At 37.2% G+C, this 21,541-nt stretch overlaps 2 protein-coding genes across 2 annotated transcripts; one reads left to right on the plus strand and one right to left on the minus strand.

The window, feature by feature from the left end:
• The first annotated feature begins 5,882 nt into the window (after positions 1 to 5,882).
• LOC110092474 lies at positions 5,883 to 9,819 on the plus strand. The gene is made up of 9 exons (XM_028697624.1): positions 5,883 to 6,205; positions 6,320 to 6,427; positions 6,532 to 6,701; positions 7,384 to 7,517; positions 7,628 to 7,808; positions 7,887 to 8,454; positions 8,854 to 8,966; positions 9,043 to 9,286; positions 9,386 to 9,819. Exons 1-9 carry the CDS (start codon positions 5,963 to 5,965, stop codon positions 9,599 to 9,601), a joined length of 1,977 nt encoding a protein of 658 aa, XP_028553457.1. The 5' UTR covers positions 5,883 to 5,962; the 3' UTR covers positions 9,602 to 9,819.
• A 4,021-nt stretch (positions 9,820 to 13,840) lies between these two features.
• On the minus strand, positions 13,841 to 14,970 carry LOC110092493 (B3 domain-containing protein REM9-like). Its single transcript, XM_028691993.1, has 2 exons — positions 14,779 to 14,970; positions 13,841 to 14,479 (listed from the first exon to the last, which is right to left on the minus strand). The coding sequence occupies exons 1-2, from the start codon at positions 14,905 to 14,907 to the stop codon at positions 13,841 to 13,843; spliced, it is 768 nt and encodes a 255-aa protein (XP_028547826.1). The 5' UTR covers positions 14,908 to 14,970.
• Between the last annotated feature and the right edge of the window lie 6,571 nt (positions 14,971 to 21,541).

The raw sequence follows: 21,541 nt of genomic DNA on the forward strand, positions 1-21,541 counted from the left end.
TCATATAGACCTTGACGCGTTTTGAACGCGGTCTTCCATTCGTCTCCGGGGCGTAGCCGGATTTGATGATATCCGCTTTTGAGATCTAACTTGGAGAATACACTTGCACCAGCTAATTTGTCCAACAGCTCATCGACCCGCGGCATAGGAAATCTGTACTTGACTGTAATCTTATTAATCGTACGGCTGTCAATGCACATCCTCCATTGGCCATCCTTTTTAGGTACTAATAGTGCTGGAACCGCACAGGGGCTTAGGCTCGGCTGGATCAACCCCTTTTCTAATAGCTCCTCAACAATATTATGTAAGATGCTGTGCTCCTTCGGACTCATTTTGTAATGAGACAGATTAGGCAACACTGCCCCAGCTGTGAAATCAATTCGATGCTGAATGCTTCTTAACGGTGGAAGTCCCTCTGGAAGTTCTGCTGGTGATACATCTTCAAACTGCTTCAATAGCTGTTGCACAACTTCGGGTGGCTTCACGGACAAGTGTGATGGCTGGTCTTCAGTCACTACCAGCGCAAGGATGGTATTGTTAGCTTGCCCTTCAGCTATGAGATTTCGACCTGTCACCAAGTGCAAAGCTGCTTTATGCTCCTTCGTGCCCTGTTTGTGTTCAAATTGGTAAGGAAGCAGCCGAATTCTCTTGCCCTTCCAGTCAAACGAATAGGTGTTCTGCCTGCAGTCATAAAGAGCTCCGGTATCATACTGCCATGGCCTTCCCAGTATAACGTGCCCCACATCCATCTCTATGACGTCACAAACAACTTCACAAACATACTTCTTCCCGATGGAAAATGTGAGTCGGCACATATCTGTCACTAATACCTCCGTGCCCTTCTTGATCCACCCAATTTTGTAAGGGTGAGGATTCTTATGCGTTTTCAGTTGCAATGATTGAACCAGCGAACGGGACACAACGTTCTCCGTACATCCGTTATCAATGAGAATCTCGCACACTTTTCCCTCTATGGTGCATCGAGTGCAGAATATGGCATTCCGCTGTGTGTTAACTGGTTGTCTAGGGGCCAGGAGTATTCTCTCCAATACACAGATGACCACATCGCCTTCATCTGCCTCCACTTCTTCAACTTCATCTTCCCCCTCATTTGAGTCTTGATTCTCTACGTTGTCCATTTCTCCTTCGACGAGTTGAATCCATGGTCTGGTGGGACACTCGTTGGACTTATGTCCCGGTTGAAAACACCGGAAAAATTTGAAAGTGTTTAGCTTCGCATAAGGATTTTCTTTGCTACCTGGCCGCGGTCTCGTCGCCTTGGGGTCACTCGACTGCGAAGTAATTGCAGTTGACCCAAATGTCCCCAGCTGAGGCTTGTTGGTAGGGGTGGTCATGCGTGTCTCCGGGGCTGGCTCCATGGCTTGTTTGCGACTAGAACTGCTGCGAGCATGCCGGGTCACTTGCATTTCCGCCTTCAGAGCAAAATTAACGGCTTGTGATAGGGACCAAACCGAATTAAGTTCTAGTTTATCCTGCAAATTTTCTTTCAAACCACCAACAAATCTAGCCACTAGTTGATTCTCTGACTCATTCAAATTGTTCCTCGCGCTCAGGCGATAGAACTCTTCAGTATAGTCAGTAACACTGCGATGCCCCTGGGTGCAATGCTGATACTGAATATATAACATCTGTTCATAATCAGTGGGCAGATAATGTCCTCTAAGCAGTTGCTTCATCCGGAACCAACTTCGGATAGGCCCTTTTCCTTCTCGCCTCCGGGTCTGTAAAATCTGTTGCCACCAAGCACTAGCACCCCCTTTTAATCTACAAGCCACATATTTAACTTGTTTCTCCACCGGTATCTCCATATATTCGAAGAACGACTCAACGGCTCTCTCCCAATCAAGAAAATCTTCGATATGCAATCTTCCGTCAAAGAAGGGAATGTCTAATTTAATGCGAAATTCGCTGTTGGGTCGCTGTGGTCGCTCCATCGGTGGCCTATATGCATTCTGAAATATGACCCCTTCATTGTCAGAGTCAGAATCTTCATATTGACGTTGAGGTTCAATTTCATCCTCTGATTCGACAAACTCGGTCACCGAAGCTTGTCGCCTGCGACCCCCGGCCTGTCCGATCGGATTCCTGAGAGGTGGCTGGACTATCCGGCGTGCCCCCAGATTAGCCGTTCCTCTTCCTCTATTGGCTTGTAACTCTTGTCGTACTTCAACTGTGAATCTGTTGAAACTAGCAGCTAACTCCTCCAGTTGCTGCGACATTCTGGTTTGTTCCCTCCAGAGGGCCTCGAGGTTCCGGTCTTCGCCTAGAACGTTGCGAGGATTTCCATCCGCCATCGATTCTGCCAGGCGAGCGGCTCTGATACCAACTTGATGTGCTAGCTTCACCAAGGGATCCCGTAACCTGCAAGAAAAACGATGAAGCAGAGAAAAGATAAAAAGAACTTCGGAGTTCTAGGAATCTCAGAGATTAGTATTTCTTTTCTTTCTCTTCCAGTCCCTTCCATGGCAATATAAGCCTCAGGGTTCCTTTGCTATAATTTGTAAAGGCAACTAAAAAGCAAGTATATGCTATTGTAGCTAAAAGACAAAAGTAGTTAAGTATAGCAGCTAAGTAATTATAATAAGTAGTGGATATCTGAGAGGTGGACGCCCTCCTCCCCTGTGGCTGAATTCACGTTCATGAAGCACTGCATCAAATATATAACGGATAAATACATGCTATAAGATCGGATTAGTGCAAGAGCGTATTTGACAAAACAAGAATAAAAATATTTCTGGATATGATTAGTAATTTTTAATATTATGTATTCTGTGACGATTTATTTTGACATTCCAAAATTTAATAAATATTATGCTATTATCAAGCCTATATTCTACTACATGGGATCAGCCACTTGAATCTTTTTTCTCCTCCATTATCTCCTATTAAGAATAAAATTTACATTTAAATCTAATAAATAATTTATTTATAATACTTAGGTTTTATTTGAAATGACTTTCTTAGTGTATATTAAAACAACTTTTTAGTATAAAAATTTTAATTTTTAAATTAGAAAGCAGTTTTAAGAAACAATAAAAAAGTCATATCAAACAAAACCTTAATAATCAAAACATTGATCAAATACAATACATCTGCTCTCCTTAACGGGTTATCAGGTCAACATATAGACCAAGCAATGTAAGACTATTCTCTTTAATGTTATCTGGAACTGGAACTACTCCAACTTTTTCACATATATACTTGTTTCATATTCTATCTCTATTGCAATAATAATAATAATAATAATAAGAATTGGCTCATTAGACAGTTCAACGTACCAATCGACTATGATATCTAATAAGTTGCTTACAAGTAGTCTAAAAAATAATGCATCGTTGTCCCCAACGTTATAATAATTGGATCTAAAGTGTGTTAGATGTTTTTTTTTTTTTTTTTTTTTTTTATTAGATGTTTTTTTTTTTTTTTTTGATATTTAGACTAATTAAGATAGACTCATACACACAGTGCATAAACAAAACTCGAACCCAATGAGAAATTATTATGTGCGGAGACTGGACGCAGAATACCATCTAAAGACCAACCAGAATGGATCATGTCAGCGGTACCGAGCAATACCGAGCCATGATACTAGGCACAGGGGTGACGTGACGCATTTTAGTTGAACTCCGAATGGCATTCGGCATCCGCACAAAATAATTAATTGAACACAATACCTTTTAATTGACAGCTAAAGCTCCCAACCAACAGACAAAATTAACTGTGTGGTATATGTTGTTTAGGGTTATCAGTGCCATTAAAATTTTTAAATAAAGGCGGTATGAATCCTTTCAGATATGATATCAGTGCCATTAAAATTGCCGACCTACCCGTTAGAAGAGACGACTGAGACTATGCTAAGGCATCTTTTACTTAGCTGTTCTATCTTCTATTTTAGATTTACATATTGATATATTGTATTGATTCTTTCGAGAGCGGTGCATGCATGAAAACCGGTAGCGGTAACTAGTGTACCGTAGTGCATGGTCAGATCCCACGTGAAGCCTCCAGGTTTTTCCACGTCATCTTCTCTGCCGTTTAAACGGGAGAGATGAGGAATTCTACGCCATTCCACGCCATTCAAGGCATTTCACTGCATTCGAGAGACAGAGAGAGGCGATAGAGATCGAAAGTGATGAAGAAACATTTATCCTCCATTGCTAACAATCTTCTTCAGAGATGCGCAGAGTAACTGTCTCTTCTTCTTCTTCATTGATCATTTCCTAATTGCTATCATTCTCTTCCTATTATAAAAAGAAGGAAACTTTTTATGATATTTCCATATAATTTATGGAGTTGTTAACGTTTAGCTTTTAGAATCAGAGCTTCCTCAGGAAAATAATATGAAGAAAAGATTCTATGTAGAAGCAGGTTGTTTTATGAGAATTTACTTCTTTTTTCCAATTTATTGCGATTACTCTTGCTCCAGACAGCTTTGTTTCTGTTTTTTTTTTTCCTCCGGATAGTAATTATAATTTTTATTTGGCTACTATTTTATTTATATTTTCATGCAATTTCTAAGCTAAGAAGCCACAACAACTAAAAAAAAAAGTATTTCACCCATAATAATTTTAGAATTATTTTTACATAAAGTTATAGCCGTCCCAAACAAAAACAAATTCTTAATGAAATTTATTGAATCATACTTATATGAAGAATTCCTCAGCCCTGCGCCCCTTTAAGACAAATATTGCATGTGGTGAATGAATCTATATTTGTTTTAGTTACAGGTTCTTGATCGATGCTGATTTTGTTTAGCTATTTGAACAAGTCCAAACGAAATTTATAAAGCTCGTTGATCTTTAAAATAAACAAGCAGAAAGGTGGGCCTTTGAAGCCTCACTTGCTAATTAAAGCTTTATGGTTCGTTTGGGAAGTTCTTGAGATTTATTTTTTTTTTAGATGGATATTGTGTCGATCTTTATTTTACTTTGGTGTAATTTTCTTCTTATTTTAAAATTTTTAATTGTGGAGAGTTTTACACAACCAATATAATTTTCTTAATCTATAATATTCATAATAATCTTTTAAAAAAATCTTTTTTTTAATACTAGTCATCATAGAAAAATCACGTATTACCGGCGGATTTTCCGACGTAAGTTGTTAATTTTCTGGTGGATTTGAAAAGAGTCTGGTGGAAAAATTTTCATCGGTAAAATGAGCGTCACAAAAATTCTTCATAGAAAAAAATCTATTGGAAATATTTTTCCGATGGTTTTTAATTGCCGGAATAAGCCCGTTGAAGCTAACAGCCACCGCCTGCCCTACGCTGCCCGAACACCTGACCGCAAGCCCTCCCTCACTGCCTGCCCAAAAATCAGCCAGAAAATCCGCTTGAAAATTAGTTTGAAATATTTCAGTGTAATCCATTGGAATTCTGCAATAAAATTCGTTGGTAATAGGAGATTTTCCTGTAATAAGTCTTACAACTATTTTTTATAAATAGTTGTCGATGTCCCAAATAAACGCTTTAATTTGTTTTTCAAAACACAAGTTTGTGTGGGCTTCAAAGAATTGATATGAAGTAGTTTTAGGCTTTGCTGAGACGACTTTCTTACTGTTTTATAAAGCTGCTATAAAGAAAGTAAAATTTTAAAACGGTTGTAAATACAACTTCCTAGTATAAAATTTTGTTTAAAAACAATGATAAAATAATCATAATTTCAAAACTTTCTAATTTGAATATGCCTTGAGATACATGCCCGATCAAAGCAATTTCCAGTGAGTATCAATAATAATTCTGTAAGAAAATGGAGCCTTCATTGCTCCAATTAATATTTAAAGGTGTATTCTTTTCTTGCCTTTTGTTACAATATTAGAAACAATTATTATTTTTGATTGATAATAAAATCAGATTTTCACACATACCTGATATATATATTCAAGTCTCCATCCCTCCATTTTCTTTAACTTCCTATTGCTACATAATTATGCTTCAAATGAAATGTTTCAATGCAGAATTCTGAACACTTCAGAAGATAATCTCATCAACGAGTTTGACATCAGCTTGAAAGCCTCTGTTGATAACTACTCAAGGAGCTTGGTTGAGTTTTGCAGCTCCAAAGCAATTGAAAGAATTTGCAGCGAAATTGGAGAGAAAATTAGCGATGGAGATTTTAGCCGTTTCACTTTCGATATGATGCTGGCATGGCAGATCCCAAGCAAAACAGATGAAGAGTCCTATTTGGTTTGTTTTGTTTCCTTTCTCTGCAACTCATCGTTGTCATTAGTTAACTCATCGTTGTCATTAGTTCTTAATTATGTCATTATTTATTAATCACTTCTTAATTATATTGAGCAGGAAGGTATTGGAAAGGAAAAGGAAGATAAAAAGAAAGTTTTGGAAGGAAATGCAGGTCTGATGTATGATGATATTCCTCTCTTCTATTCAGATATAATGCCACTTCTTGTAAGTAGAGCATGAAGAATTAGACAAATTATTGTTTTTTTTTTTAAGTGAGAATTAGCATGTTATTATGTCAACTTTGTTGGCAATTAATTTGAGATCAATAGGTGGATGAAGAAAAGAACGTTGGTGAAGATTCTTTTGTATGGTTGGGACATGTTCTTCCATTGGTTGCTGATGTCGTCAATGCCCGATTTACTTTCGAGATGCTCACAGCGTCCACGGCAAACCGACTTCACTATCCTGCTTATGATAGGTTTCTCAAAGAGATAGACAAGTAAGCCTCTTTTTGGTTCTTAATCCATTTTATTATTAATATAAATGTTCAAATGTAGAAGTTATGGTTAACCTTCTCTTAGGTTTCGTTTGGGACGACTTTCTTACAGCTTAAAAATTTTTATACTATAAAGCTGCTTTAAGAAGTGGTAAATAAGCCGTCCCAAACAAAGCCTTAGAGTCCATTTAAGGTGTTTGTAACTATCTATAAAACCTACATGTTATATAACTACTGCAAGAAAAATAGATTTTTTATAGTTATTGTGGATATTATAATTTTTTCTCTTTTGAAATAGTTAGATAATTATTTTATTATAGCAACCACACTTGGGTTGACTTGATTATAAGATATTATTTCCCATTACAAAAAATCTTTAAAAACACCTAAATAGTAGTTAAATAGAATTGTAGTTTAAATTTGAAAAAACTACTCCCAGGGCAAATTATTAGGTGCAGACACCGGACAGAGAGAATCATCCAGATTTCTCTCTTTCTACAGTAAAAGCGCAGTCAAAGCTCAGCTGTTACAGTAACTGTGTTTTTACTATAGACAGAGAAAAATCTGGTTGATTCTCTCTGTCAGGTGTCCGAACCTAATAATTTCTCCTCAAATAGGCTCTTAATTATCTTTATCGGATGTAAAGAAAGGCAAATATCCTTCATCTTAATTCTAATTTTGACAGATATATAAAGTACCTTCAGAAACAAAGATCACCAACAGGATTTGAACTTGCAGAAGATGAATTCATCTTGCATGTAGAAGGAGATGGAATGACTCCAAGAGTTGTTCGTCACATAGGCTCAACAAGTTGGCCAGGCCAGTCCTAATTTATCCCCTGCACCAATTTAAATTCCATATTAGGCTCTTATTTGCAGTGGATTTCAATGGTGCATGACAATTGTTCTTTGCTATGAATGTTTTTCCAGGCCGACTTACTCTAACAAATCTTGCACTCTATTTTGAGGCTTCTAAATCAATTTCATATGAGAACGCCTTTAAAATTGATCTTTCGAGTTCTGATATAGATCATCAAGTGAAAGCAACATCTACTGGACCTTTTGGTGCTCCCTTGTTTGATAAAGCCATAACATATGAGTCTTCACTACTGTAATAATGCCCAACTTTAGTTCAATTTTCATTTATCTGATGAAGATTTTAAAGCAAATCATGCATAAATTTATGCAGCGCAGAACCAGTGACATTAGAGTTCCCAGAAATGACCAGCTCCACCCGTAGAGATCATTGGTTTGCACTCATAAAAGAAGTGATATTAATGCATAGATTCATGTCAAAATTCAATGCAAAGTACCCTGAAACAGAAGCCTTCTTGCAAGCTTGGGAAGTGCAGGCCAGAACAATTTTGGGAGTAATGAGGCTTCATGCAGCAAGGGAAATGCTTAGAATGGCTCCACCTCCTCCCATCAACTTCTTAATCTTCACTTTGCTTGATGAAGTTCCCAAAGGGGATTATGTGTTGGAAGAACTGTATAATAGTTTGAAGAAGACAAAAGGAATAAGCTGTTGCAGTGCTGCCTCCATACTTAAGAGTCTGAATCTGGCAATTCCAATGGTGGATGCAACGAATATAAAAGGTGGTGAGATAACACCAAGCAGCCCAGAAGCAGAATCATTAGCATCACTGGAGACGACCGTTGAATTGGTGAGAGAGGAAGCCAAGGAGGCTAGCATCGCCAATGCTACTGTTGGGGGGATTAAAGAAGAGGGAATCACTGATAGCATTATTTTTCTTACAGTAAGAGTTGGTTCTTAGCATGTTATATGATAATGTTTTATAACACCTTCAATTATGGGGGAGAAACTTACATGAGAGAAGTTTTGTTAAGAAATTTGAGTATTCATTTAGGCTTCGTTTGGAACAGCTTTTTCATTGCTTTCTAAAATGATTTTTTAGTACAAAAATTTTAATTTATTTTTTTTTTAATTAAAACACTATTTTAGAAAGCATTGAAAAAGCTGTCCCAAACAAATCCTTAATCTCATGAAAGATAATTGTAAATTTTGATCTCATAAAGCTGCTGGTTGACTTTGAAAATATCATTGTCGGGGAAAATTGTGAAGTAAGCATGCTACCAGTTTATCTAATTTCTTTGTAGGATATTTAAAAACTGATCCATCTTATATTTATTTGCAGGAGCTACTGAGCCCACTTAGAAATCTAATACCTTGGTTCCAAAGAATCATTTCATGGGAAAGGCCAACAGTCTCTTTAGCTTCATTTATCATAACTCTCATCACTATATACAAGTAAGCACCAACTATCCAACTCCCCTTTTTAAACCTTTCTGGAACAATTCAAATCATGTTCATGGCTTCCAACCAGGGAATGGTTTGGTCCGGCCCTCGCCGCACTCCTACTGTTTGTCGTCGGAATGATGATGTGGGCAAGGCACAAAAGACTTGGAGAGGTATCTGAAGAGGTTGTGGTTTCCCCTCCCTCAGATAAAACAACAGTGGAAAGCATAGTATCAGCCCAATATGGCCTCAAAAACTTTGATGAAATGGTTAAGACAGTAAACATCAGCATACTAAAAATCAAATCCATCTTTGTTTCAAAGACTCCAAAGGTGAGAAAGTCACTCATTTTCATTAGTCTTATCTTAGCAATTTATGAAATCTGATTCTTCTTTTTATTTATAGACTGAAAAGATCTGATTTGGTTGCAGCATTCAAACATGGCAATGAGTGGGCTGAGTGTAGTTGCACTTCTGTTGATGATTGTGCCCTTCAAATTTGTTCTGATTGGATTGGTTACATATATTTTCATGCCTAAGTTTCAGAACACAAGGCATGAGAAGAGCAAGCAAGGAAATAGAAGGCTGAAGGAGTGGTGGGAGACAATACCTGTAACACCGGTTCACATAGTCAGCTGCCCACCTTGATTAGATCTAAGAAATATTTTTTCTTCTTCAATCAACTTATAATCAGCGTGGAACTTTATAAATGTTCAGAGTATAAGTTCTGACAGATACAATATCATCATTAGGAAAATTATTAGGTGCAGCATCCGGATTCGTTCGGATGCGAATCTGGATGCATTAGATCTAAGAAATATTTTTTCTTCTTCAATCAACTTATAATCAGCGTGGAACTTTATAAATGTTCAGAGTAGAAGTTCTGACATATACAACATCATCATAAGGAAAATTATTAGGTGATGCGTCTGGATTCGTTCGGAGGCGAATCCGGATGCATTAGATCTAAGAAGTATTTTTTTTCTTCTTCTATCAACTTAGAATCAGCGTGGAAATTTATAAATGTTCAGAGTTTAAGTTCTGACAGATACAACATCATCATAAGGAAAACTATTAGGTGTGGCGTTCAGATTTGTTCGGAGGCGAATCCGGCTGCACCACATCACCCGGGTCCCGGTGCATCTAGGTGATGTGGCGCATCTAGATTCATCTCCGGACGGTCCGGACTTCACATGTAATAATCTCTCCATCATAAGCCAGTTTGATACAAATTACCTTTAAAAAGGAAATTGAAAGTTTAATGTGAGGCAAGTGTTCAATCAAATATAAAACAGAATAACAAATGACTAGCAATTTATACAAAAATATTATTAATTTTGTTGTTTTTATTAATTTAGTAGGAACTTATTATTTCTTCATCATAAGTTAGGAATTTATTAATAATAGTTCGATATTTCTTCTTTCTATAATATGTTATTTTTTAGTCTGATAAGAATCGAGGAACATTGAAGCAAAGGCTTTCAAGAAAAATCCACAGCACAAAGCAACCCATAAAAGGGTCTTTGATTATTGAGTTAGAAATTCAACTAGAATTTCCATAGTCGATTAATTCCAAATCAGAAAAATTCTGCAACACAAAGGTCCACAGTAGAGAAAAATAAATTCAAAATCGTCCAGCAAAATACCTTCGCATAAAGTTTATGCCGAAGAACCTCACAAGAGAGATCTCAATGCAGTGTAGCTCCAAAAAATACAAAAACAAACAAAGTTTAACAGAGTCAGAAAATTTACTAGTGCGCCAAAAATATGAGAGGAAGCAAACAAAAATAGCTGTTGAATTTCGTTGTATGATGCTCATCTGTTAGCTTTGGCTTTAATTACTCTCTTGACTTTAAGGAGAACAGTAGCTAGCATAGTTGAAATAGAGTTTCCAAAGAATCTTTTGTTTCTCTCATGCCATAAGAAGTAGCTTAGGCCTGATTCATAAAATAATAAGAAAACTATCTCGAACGAAACTTAAGTCGTTAATGAAATATAGCAGTTGTAGAACAGTTAGACACAACAGTGCTTTTTATGTTCACAGAGACAAACCATACGGTTCTACCCATCCAGTGTCCGCACAAAATAATTTCTCCAAACATTGGAGATAATACATATATATGCCTGATATGTATATTTAATAATTTATATAGGCATTCATTTCAATAACAAGTTGAGTCTTGAAACACCTAGAACCATCTCAAACTCCAGCCCCAAAAAGAATTAAAAATCTATTTAAAAATATAAAAAATTTTAAGCCCCACAAAGTACACATACTTTACAATTTAATGGCAAATAGACTTCCAAGTTTATTCGAGAAGACTGCAATTTTTCATAAAGATGATTAAGGTTTCATTTGGGATGACTTTTTATTGCTTCTTAAAGTTACTTTCTATTGCAAAAATTAAAACAATTTGTACTAAAAGGCTGCTTTAAGAAGCTGGAAATAAGCCACCCCAAATGAAGCCTAAGTCTTGGTTTGGAACGAATTTCTTGCTGCTTCTTAAAGTAGCTTTCTAGATTCACCAGTAGCCTAAAGAAGAATGACTTTTTAAAAAGCTAACATGGAAGCTATAATATATATATATATTTGAACAAGAATTTTCTAGCATCTAAAACATACTAAAAGATCTTTATGCAAAAAAAAAAAAAAGCTTGCTATCATAATTGATACGTCATCACAAAATTAGCTTGATCGGGCACGAATCTCGTGGCAAAAGCTAGTTGGAGACTTCAAAAATTAAATCCGGGAAAAAAACTGTAACAAAGAAGCCTTCCTCTATACACCACATCTGATTATCCGAACTTTAATGTGATGCCGTAAAGGATCTGCGTGATGCCTAGAGGAAGAAATCGCAAGCAATGGATCAGGGAAATATCGAGCTGATATGCTCAAGGTTTTGTATATTGATAAAGATGAAAATCTGCTTACAATTTTCTAGGCATTTGCTATATGTAATACTTTCTATTAAGTGACTAATACTATAAAAAAAAAATTGCAGAAATAAAACAAACGAGTGTAGCAGCTAACGAAAATAGTATAGGAGGTAGTGGAGAGCGTGTCTGACGGTTAGCCGTGGTAGCTTGTCTCACGGGTATAGCATAGTACATTAGTCCTCCTCGGGTTCAGAAGAGCTCGACTCAAACAAGCTAAGAGTTATGACGCCGTCGTCAGGAGGAGTATAGGCTCAAATATCCGACACATTAAAGGTCGGTGGGGTGTTGCAACCATCAGGCAATGCAACAGAGTAAGCATTGTCGTTGATTTTTGTTGTAATAGGGATGGGGCCATCTTGCGACGAGACAACTTGGAGTAGGTGCCGGGTGGAAATCGTTCTCGACGCATCCTTACCATGACGAGATCTCCAACATAAACAAACGCTGGTGGTGGCATTTATCTACTGCCTCTTTGTACCGTTGATTGGACTTGATAATTGGTGGCGAACCTCAGATAGCATCTCAGCATATTGTTCGGTGAAATTCGTGGCAGCAGTAGATTTACATTTAGGCAGGATAGAAATGTCGAGAACTATATTAGGATGCTTGGTATAGATATGCTAAAAGGAGCCTTACCCGTAGTTCTGTTTGTCATTGAATTATAAGCAAATTTCGTCTTGCTCAACACTTCTTCCCATTGTCGATGGTGCTCCTGGACCAAGCACTTTAGCATGTTGCCCAATGTGCGGTTGACGACTTTAGTCTGACCGTCCGACTGAGGACGATATGCCAAGCTAAGGCGTAAATCTATGCCCAATCGTTTCCACATCTCTCACCAAAAGTGGCTTATGAATTTCACATCACAGTCTGAAGTAAGGCTTCGAGGTATTACATGAAGGCGAACGATTTCCTAAAAAAAAATAGCAATCACTATTGCATTGGAGGTCTTTTTTCAAGAGATAAAATGAGCCATTTTTTAAAACCTGACGACGACCACCATGAAAGAATCATTTCCCTTCTTAGTTCTCGGCAGCCCAAAATGAAGTCCAAACTGAGTTCTTCCCATATAGAATCCAGAATGGGTAGTGGCATGCATGTAGATACCGGTATTTTGAGCACCTCCTTTATAGCTTTGGCAAATGGGACAACTGTCAACTAGACGAAACACATCGCCACGAATCCTGGGCCAGAAAAATCGTGTTTGGAGTTGGCGTAGCGTGTTATCCCTTCCCACATGAGCTGCAAGTGCTCCACCGTGAGCTTCCGGAATTAAGTGTTGACACCACAAGGATACAAGGATGCATAAAAGGTTTTGTTTAAACAGGTATCCATGCCCAATAGAATATTCATCGACTGTTGGCTGCTCTTGGCATTGACTCCATATTGTACTAAAATCGGGATCGGATGCATACAGATCTTGAGGCAAGTCAGGCCCGTTATTTTTGTTTGTAGTGTTAGCAATATACTCCTTTTCCGGCTTAAAGCGTCAGCCACCTGATTGTCCGCCCCGGGTTTGTGTTTAATTGTGAAGGAGAACCTTTGTAAAAACAATAGCTAACGAGCATGCATGCGATTGATTGTCTTCTGACTATTGATATATTGGAGAGCCTTGTTATCTTTGCAGAGTATGAACTCTTGGTGAAGTAAGTACTGCTCCCACTGTTTCAAGGCTCGTATAACAGCGTAGAGTTCTTGCTCGTATGATGATCACTTTTGTCGAGAAAGGCATAATTTCTCACTAAGGTATAACTTTTTAAAAAGCTAACATGAAAACTATAATATATATATTTTTGAACAACAATTTTCTAGCATCTAAAACATACTAACAGATCTTTATGCCAAAAAAAAAAAATAAATAAAGCTTGCTATCATAATGATTTTAAATAAAACATTAACAAAATTATAGCCATCCTATAAATAGTCAAAAAACTGTAACAAAGAAGCCTTCCTCTATACACCACATCTGATTATCCGAACTTTAATGAAGCTCTCAAACCTCAGACAAACCAGCTCAAAAACACATCTATCTCCTCTTCTCAACCCATTCCCATGAACGAATTCCAACCAACCAGAATAAATGAAAAACCTCTCCGTACTGCCTCTCTCCGCCTTATGACTCAGCCTCACCGGCCATTTCCTCCCTTTTTCATCTATAAGAACAACTTTCCCCTTCCCCCCGTCCTTTGAAAGCTCCGTAAGCTTCTTACATTTTTTAGGAATGTTCATATATGGCTTCGATAGGTTACTGGAGTGTATGACAGCCTCAAAAATATTAGCTTTCTCTTCATCTTCCTCGTTGCACTTCTTCTCCTCCTGTGATGGGTAGTTCTGAATCTCTGTTGTGTTTAAGCCAAAGATACGGAAGTTGAAGAGCATGCCGCCATTGTAATCGAAGGTGAGGAAGTATCCGAGCTTTAGATGGTGAGCTCTTGCTAGTTTTTTCCAACCTTCGCCAGTGAAGCAGAAGAAGCCTTCAGGATCTTTGTTGAGATTTACTTTCCATGACTTGGCTTTCCGGTTTATGAGCTCTGCTATTTGTTTGTTCGGTTTCTCTATTTGAACATGGTCGCCGAAGCTCCGAGGAAGTCTCTGTAAAGTATTTTAGAGGAGAGAATAATTGCATAAGTTTTGTAAAGAAAAAGCTTTGATGTATCAATTGTAGGTAAAAAATATTGAGAAAGCAAGAAGCAAGGATAGTGACATATGTAGAAATCGTACGCAAGCAAGAAGATGAACAGAGACGAGATGGAAAATAAATGAATATTGTATCTTGATTATCGGTATGAGAGTTACACAGATATATATAGATTTATTAGAAACACATACACCGCTACAGGCTATTATTTTAATTCTGATATATGAGTACTGGTGTGGCTAACAACATAGACCAGCTGCTTCATGAAATTTGAATCAGGGAAGAGCAGCCTGAAGAAACTGTAACCAACGAAACCACTTGAGGAATCAATGGTTTCTATCTTGGGGCTTAATGTTTCTTTCTCTACCTTCAGCCGTGACATTCTTCTTCTTCTTATATTTGAATTTTACCTATGGAACACTAGTTAGGAGAGAAGAAACAAGGATGGGATGAAAAACGACAGAGAAGGGAGAAAAGCTTCGCAATTAATGGAGGTGAATAACTTGAACCTGCGAAGTCTATGAGCGCTGGCTTTCTGCATATGCGCCTAGCCTTGGAAGATGGAAATGTTTATGAGCTCAAGAGACAAATTACACTGTAACGTATCGATATGTGGGACTGACATCTGCATGCTTCAAAAGTTAAATCAAAGTTAAATCAAAGTTAAATCCAATGACATGATATAAATTATAATTAGTTAAATATATTTTAATGAAATAAGAGGGAGACCGTGCGGGATGAAGGGAGGAATAGGTTTCATTTTAAGTGGGTGGGGCCAATTCTGTGAGGCGTACGCCTCACCTAGAATTGCGTAAGCCTCGAGGCGTTTTTTGGTCAAATTACGCAAAGGCGCGCCTTGAGGCGCGCCTCTAATTGCGCAATTTTAAACAGAGTATTTGAGTAATTCATATTTTTATTTGTAGTCATAAAAACACTAATTTTTTAAAATCATTCATTTTCTTCTTTGGGAAGTTGAAACTCTAAAAATGAAAATAGAAGTTGAAAAGATTAATATCAATTAAAAAACATCCAATATTAAAAAAAAATATAATATTATTTGATAACCAAAATATATAAATAGATTACAAGTTATAAGAGATACGCCATCATGATTTAACCAAAATGTTGAAAGTGCTTGTAAGCCCTAAAATAATTATATAAAAACATCCAAGATACAAGATCATGATTTCAATTGAAGATTTTCAAGCCATTTTTCTTACACTATAAACGATGCCCTAGCTTAGAGTCGCCCCATTCAATCCTCCACTTGTGTTGCCCAACTTCGTTTGCTTTGTCGGTCAAGGCTGTCATCACCGTGCAGGCCCCCGTCACTACTCGTCGCCTATCTGGTGTTTGGTTGGTTTCTGACTCCTATTTCTTCGTCCATGGTGCCTGTCGCTTCAAGGATGACGGTTTCCCCTTTTAATCCTTGTGGGGCTTTCAAACCTGCGACTATGGTCAAAACTCCAAGTTTTTTTGGAATTACTAGTACACTTAATCAATTTCTCACTCATTCAAAGAGGTAGTATCCAGTAATACTTCATCTCCTTCTTCGACTATTTCGTTTGTTTATACTTTCTTTAAGGGAGCTCCGACAGTTATGTTTTCTGAAGAATATGTCGTGAAACTTGTTGCTCCTTTTGCATTTACTCTTGTGGGAAAGTTTTCGATTCGTCATCCCAACTTGGATGTTATATGTACATTTTTTTGTTAATCTTAATATATCATGTTCGTTTTCAATCGGATTATTGAATGTAGGGTGTTACTATTTGACACGACCCGAAAACCCGACTCGAATCCGACCCGAAAATTTCAGGTTAGGGTCAACCCGAACCCGAAACGGGTCGGGTTCGGGTTCAACATTTCGACCCGTTTCAAAAATCGGGTGGGGTTCGGGTTTACCCTTTGACCCGAAATTGACCCGAAAGTGACCTGATTTTGACCTGAAAATCCGGTTTTGACCCGGCAACCTGAGATTGACCTGATTTTGACCCGAAAAGAGGATATTGACCCATTTTTTACCCGAAAATTAGCAATTTTTTGTTGAAAACAGGTCATTCGGGTCAGGTCGGGTTGACCCGGACCCAAAGCGGGTCGGGTTCAGGTATGGAAAACCGACCCGTTTTTAAAAATGGGTCGGGTTCGGGTTGACCCGAATAGTGCTGGTTCAGTTTTGGGTTCGACCCGAACCCAACCCGTGACCCGAAATTGACACCCCTAATTGGATGACCGTCATGTTGCTATTCAGCTTTCAAACGATTTAGACAATAGCAGAGTTTTTGCTAGAATGTCTTATTACAAGAATAGTTGTTAAATGCTTTTTTTTTAAGTGGGCACCATTTTTTTATTTTAAAGAAGAACGCTCTATTGTACTTGTATGAATTTCTTTCCATAATTTGAGCTTACATTTGTTTGACCATCATGTTTTACAAGCTTTAGTTGCAGTTTTTGGAAAGCCTTCGCAAACTGATCATGCAACGATTTTCCGATCCAGGTCGTCTATGGTGCGTGTTTTAGTTGAATATGATATAAAAAAAACATCTTAAGAATGTTTGGATTAGCCAAAAAATTTTGGGATATTTTTATAAAGTCAAATTTAAAAATGGTCATGTATTTTGTAATCATTGTAAAATTCATGAGCATGCTATAAATGAGTGTTTTATTATTCGTCTTGATTTAAAAAAGGATCATATTAAAGTTAAGATTGTTGATTCTCTGAATCCTAAGTGCACTCCTATTGTTGGTAGCGATACGATCAATGCTTGGATCCCTTAATTAATAATATATCCGATGAGACCAATAATCTGGATCAAGTCATTGCTCATAATTGTGAAGTTAATGAGTGTCCTAATCAAAAATAATTTTCCTATGTGAATGAAGATTTGGCTAATTTGGATAAGGTTGATGGCTTTTTGAAGAAGAACTAGGAACCGACTCCTTCTAACAGTACCGATGTCTCCAACTTAATTCCTATAATTTGTATCCCTATTTTTTCTTCTTTCGCTGATGTGTAAGGAAAAGAAGAAAAATAAAAAGAACAATATGAAGAACATCTAATAAGCTGATGTCAGAACCACTAGATCTATTATTGTACTTAACTTGATTTCTAATGCTTAGATATATCATGGTGATGGTTTGGAGTTGCTAATATTCAGTAATTGGTTTCTTTTGTGTCGTGTTATCTAACCCCCTTTTTTTTTAAGTGGTTTGAGATGGGTTTAATTAGCTTTGACTGCATACAATTGTCCAACGTTTGTGAAGTTGCTATACAACTGCTCATCTTTTCAATCTGATTACTTCAGTTTGGTTTAGTCTAATTCTTTTTTATGGTTGTGATTTTGGAACTTGTTAGTGGATAGTTTAAAAGGAGGTTGATATTCTGAATTGATGTTTTAGATGCATTTTATTTTCATTCATCATCAAAATATTTATACAATAACTAGACACTATAGTGCATAGATACAAATTAAAATAGAGTAAATAAATAAATAATCATAGTTATACAAAAATAAAAAATAAAAAACTTATACAGACTTAGACAAATAAGAACTTCGGACTATAACTACTCAACCAGCTCTTTCCCCTTTACCATTTTCCTAACTTAAAATAGAATGCAAAATAGGTATGAGTCAATACAGTCACACTCTAGAATCTATATTGGAAGAATTATATCTATATTTCATTTTAGCCATTTAACTAGAGTTTGCCTATTAACAACATAAAGAAATATGATTATATTTTTTCTTGTCCAGAGCCTCATATCATGAAATCCTTAGCATTTCCTGAAATCATGTAAAATCATATAATGAGCACATAGCCCAGCAAGTAACTAAAATCTTATAATTGAAATCTATATAAGATAAAAGAGAATAATATGGTTTTTCTAAATTTTGAAGGGGGCACAACACGTTCCCATTAGCACCCCCCCCCCCTCCCATTAGCCCCCCCCCCCCCCCTTCTGCCCACTGTTGGTATCAATATTCAGATATTTAATAAGTGTATCTTAAGAATATATTGCTCCTACTCTTATGACTTTCAATTAGTCACCCCTTATAACAACCAATTAGTGTTCTCCCAATAACTCCCCTTAAATCACATGAATCAGTCGCCCTAACTCCTTATAACTCTCAATCAATCTCCAGCTTCTTATGTCTCTCAATCAGTGAATCACGTGGATCGGTGGAATCACGTTGAGTTATCATATCATGTATTTGACATCATTCAATTCTTCATTTAAAATATAATTAAATCATATCAAATCATTCTGAATGATCAAATCTATAACATATTCAAAGTTACATGATGAGAGCTTATGAAATCAGGAGATAATATATTTTTGATAGATTTTGGAGATGAAAAATTCATATGAATATTGATTATGAATATATATAACAATGCTATGTGATATAATTCTGTGGTGGTAGAGTTTGTGTTTAATTTTTAGATTAATATAAATATTTAGCACACAGAGATATAAGAGATAAAAATTTTATGTGTTGAAAACCGAAGAAGAGGAAAAATCATAATACTTGGCCTAGTTATAATAATTCACAATATAATTATAATATAAGTATATGTTCTTCTCCCAAATTAAAGAATATAAGATTATATAATTGAGAATATTTAACTAATTTCAGTTATAGAGATTATAGAAGTTGGGTATTTTTAAAAGGGTGATTGAGTTCAATGAAGGGGTTGGATGTCAGTGATTAGAAGAGAATAGTAAGGTCATATAAGTCAACAATGGAAGTGATGATTTTTGATAGAAGTCATTAGCTCTGAACAACAGAAAATGTAAGAGTGATTTGGCTCTCTCAACTCTAAAATCTCTCTGATGTAGAAAAAATTCTTTTTATAGCTATTTTTATAGGGGTATTTTAATAAAATTGGCCATAATAAAGACACTTCAATGAAAAATTCATATGAATTCTCTTAATCATTGGTTATTTATCAAGTGTTTGAGCATTAATAATGTTAAAATTAAATAATATTAAGCTTGTTGGATTCATCTCATCGATTTATTTGATTTGATTATAAGCCTATATGATTTGGAGAGATAATTAGAAAGATAGTTAATATGTAACTTATGAAATTAATGACATATATAATAAAAATAAATATATATATATATATACGCATGGATACGCGGTAGATCTGATAATTAGCCGCCCTAATACACAAGCTGCCAGCCGAACATGCGGAGGCTGCGGGACGGAATTCAATTTGCGTCCGAAATATTGTTAATCAAACATGCTTGAGTCCGCTTCTCTGTTTCCACTACTCGCCTCTCGTCCTTCAGAGGTCACGACTGTATTCCTTCCCTCCTCTTCTCTCCTACTCAGTTATCTACACCGCCCATCGTCCCTCAATTGCCCCCAAATTCCTCCCCGAAGGTTTGCGAAAATTCGCTCTAAACCTCAATGATCAGTTGAAAACTTGCTTTGGAGCATGAATCTCCGGCCGCTTGCGAGATCTAAATTTTGCTGAGGAGAAGAGTATCTTCAGTCTGTTACCCTGCGGATGTAAATCTCTCTCTAGCAGCTTATTCTTGGCTGCCTGGGTGTTTTTCCATGGAGCACAATCGTGTTATCCCTGCCCATATGCGCCGACAATCCGCCTGCATGAACTTCCTTAATAAAATGTTGCCTCCACAATGAAGATGGCACACAGAGCAAATGCCCCTTGAATAGAAAACCATGTCGAATAGAGTAATCATCTGCCGGTTCTTGTTTGCAACACTTAGCCCAGTGCTCTTTAAAAAAATCGTCTCCTGGATACAGTTCCGCCAAGCACGCCAAACCCGAGAATTCGGTTTGCAACTGTGTGATCAGCATAGCCCTTCGGCTCAACGCATCCGCGACAGTGTTTTGTGCTCCACTTTTGTGCTGTAAGACAAAACTGAATCGCTGCAGGAAAATAACCCAGCGAGCATGCATTCGGCTAATGTTTTTCTGTGAATTAATGTACTGTAAGGCCTTGTGGTCACTGCATAATATAAAATCCTGATGTAATAAATAGTGCTCCCATTGTTTTAAAGCCCTCACCACTGCGTACAGCTCCTGTTCGTAAACCGTCCATTTTTGTCGGGATGGACTTAATTTTTCACTAAAGAATTCCACAGGTTTTCTCTCTTGAGATAGCACTGCCCCAATGCCCACCGTAGATGCATCTGTATCAACCGTGAAAGGTTTGTTAAAATCAAGTAGAACCAAAACCGGGGCGGAAGTTAAAGCCAATTTGATTGCCTTAAAACTCTGCTGTTGTTCCTCTGTCCATGAGAACTGCGGCTGTTTCAGGATATTGGTGATTGGAGCCATTATGCTGCTAAATCCCCGAATGAACTTCCGGTAGAAATTTGCTAATCCATGAAAACTTCGGATATCAGTCAAATAGCGGGGGGTCGGCCAGTTCTCTATGGCTTCCACCTTTCTAGGATCAACTCGTATTCCCTCAGCTGAAATCAAGAACCCGAGAAAGCCCACCTGCTCAGTAGCAAGCTTGCACTTGGACAAATTTAGAAATAATTTATTCTTCCTTAAAGTTTCGAACAGGCTCCTTAGATGTTGGAAATGTTCCTCTCGGGTTGCACTATATACCAATATGTCATCAAAATAGACGACGCAGCATTTGTTCAGGAATGGCTTAAGCACTTCGTTCATCAGTCTCATAAAAGTGGCCGGGGCATTGCACAACCCAAACGGCATGACTTTCCACTCGTAGAGTCCTTGACGAGTTTTAAAAGCTGTCTTCCATTCATCCCCACTTCGAATTCGGATTTGGTGATATCCGCTGCGCAAATCCAATTTTGAAAATATAATTGCTCCGGATAGCCTATCCAATATGTCCTCGATCCTCGGCATAGGGAAACGGAACTTCACTGTGATTCTGTTGATAGATCTACTATCCATGCACATCCTCCAAGACCCATCCTTTTTAGGTACCAACAATGCCGGTACTGCACAAGGACTCACACTCGGTTGGATCAAATTCTTTGTCAGCAGCTCATCCACGATTTG

The sequence above is a fragment of the Dendrobium catenatum genome, unplaced genomic scaffold (assembly GCF_001605985.2).
Source record: "Dendrobium catenatum unplaced genomic scaffold, ASM160598v2 fragScaff_scaffold_9, whole genome shotgun sequence".
NCBI classification, from domain to species: Eukaryota; Viridiplantae; Streptophyta; class Magnoliopsida; order Asparagales; family Orchidaceae; genus Dendrobium; species Dendrobium catenatum.

Excerpts from the sequence above, each read along its gene's own strand:
- LOC110092474 (XM_028697624.1), top strand. The coding sequence starts at position 5,963 with ATGTTTCAATGCAGAATTCTGAACACTTCAGAAGATAATCTCATCAAC. Across the intron at positions 7,518-7,627 it reads AGGCTCAACAAGTTGGCCAG|GCCGACTTACTCTAACAAAT; the intron begins GCCAGTCCTAAT and ends ATGTTTTTCCAG. Across the intron at positions 9,287-9,385 it reads TTGTTTCAAAGACTCCAAAG|CATTCAAACATGGCAATGAG; the intron begins GTGAGAAAGTCA and ends ATTTGGTTGCAG.
- LOC110092493 (XM_028691993.1), bottom strand. The coding sequence starts at position 14,907 with ATGTCACGGCTGAAGGTAGAGAAAGAAACATTAAGCCCCAAGATAGAA. Across the intron at positions 14,480-14,778 it reads CAAATTTCATGAAGCAGCTG|AGACTTCCTCGGAGCTTCGG; the intron begins GTCTATGTTGTT and ends AATACTTTACAG.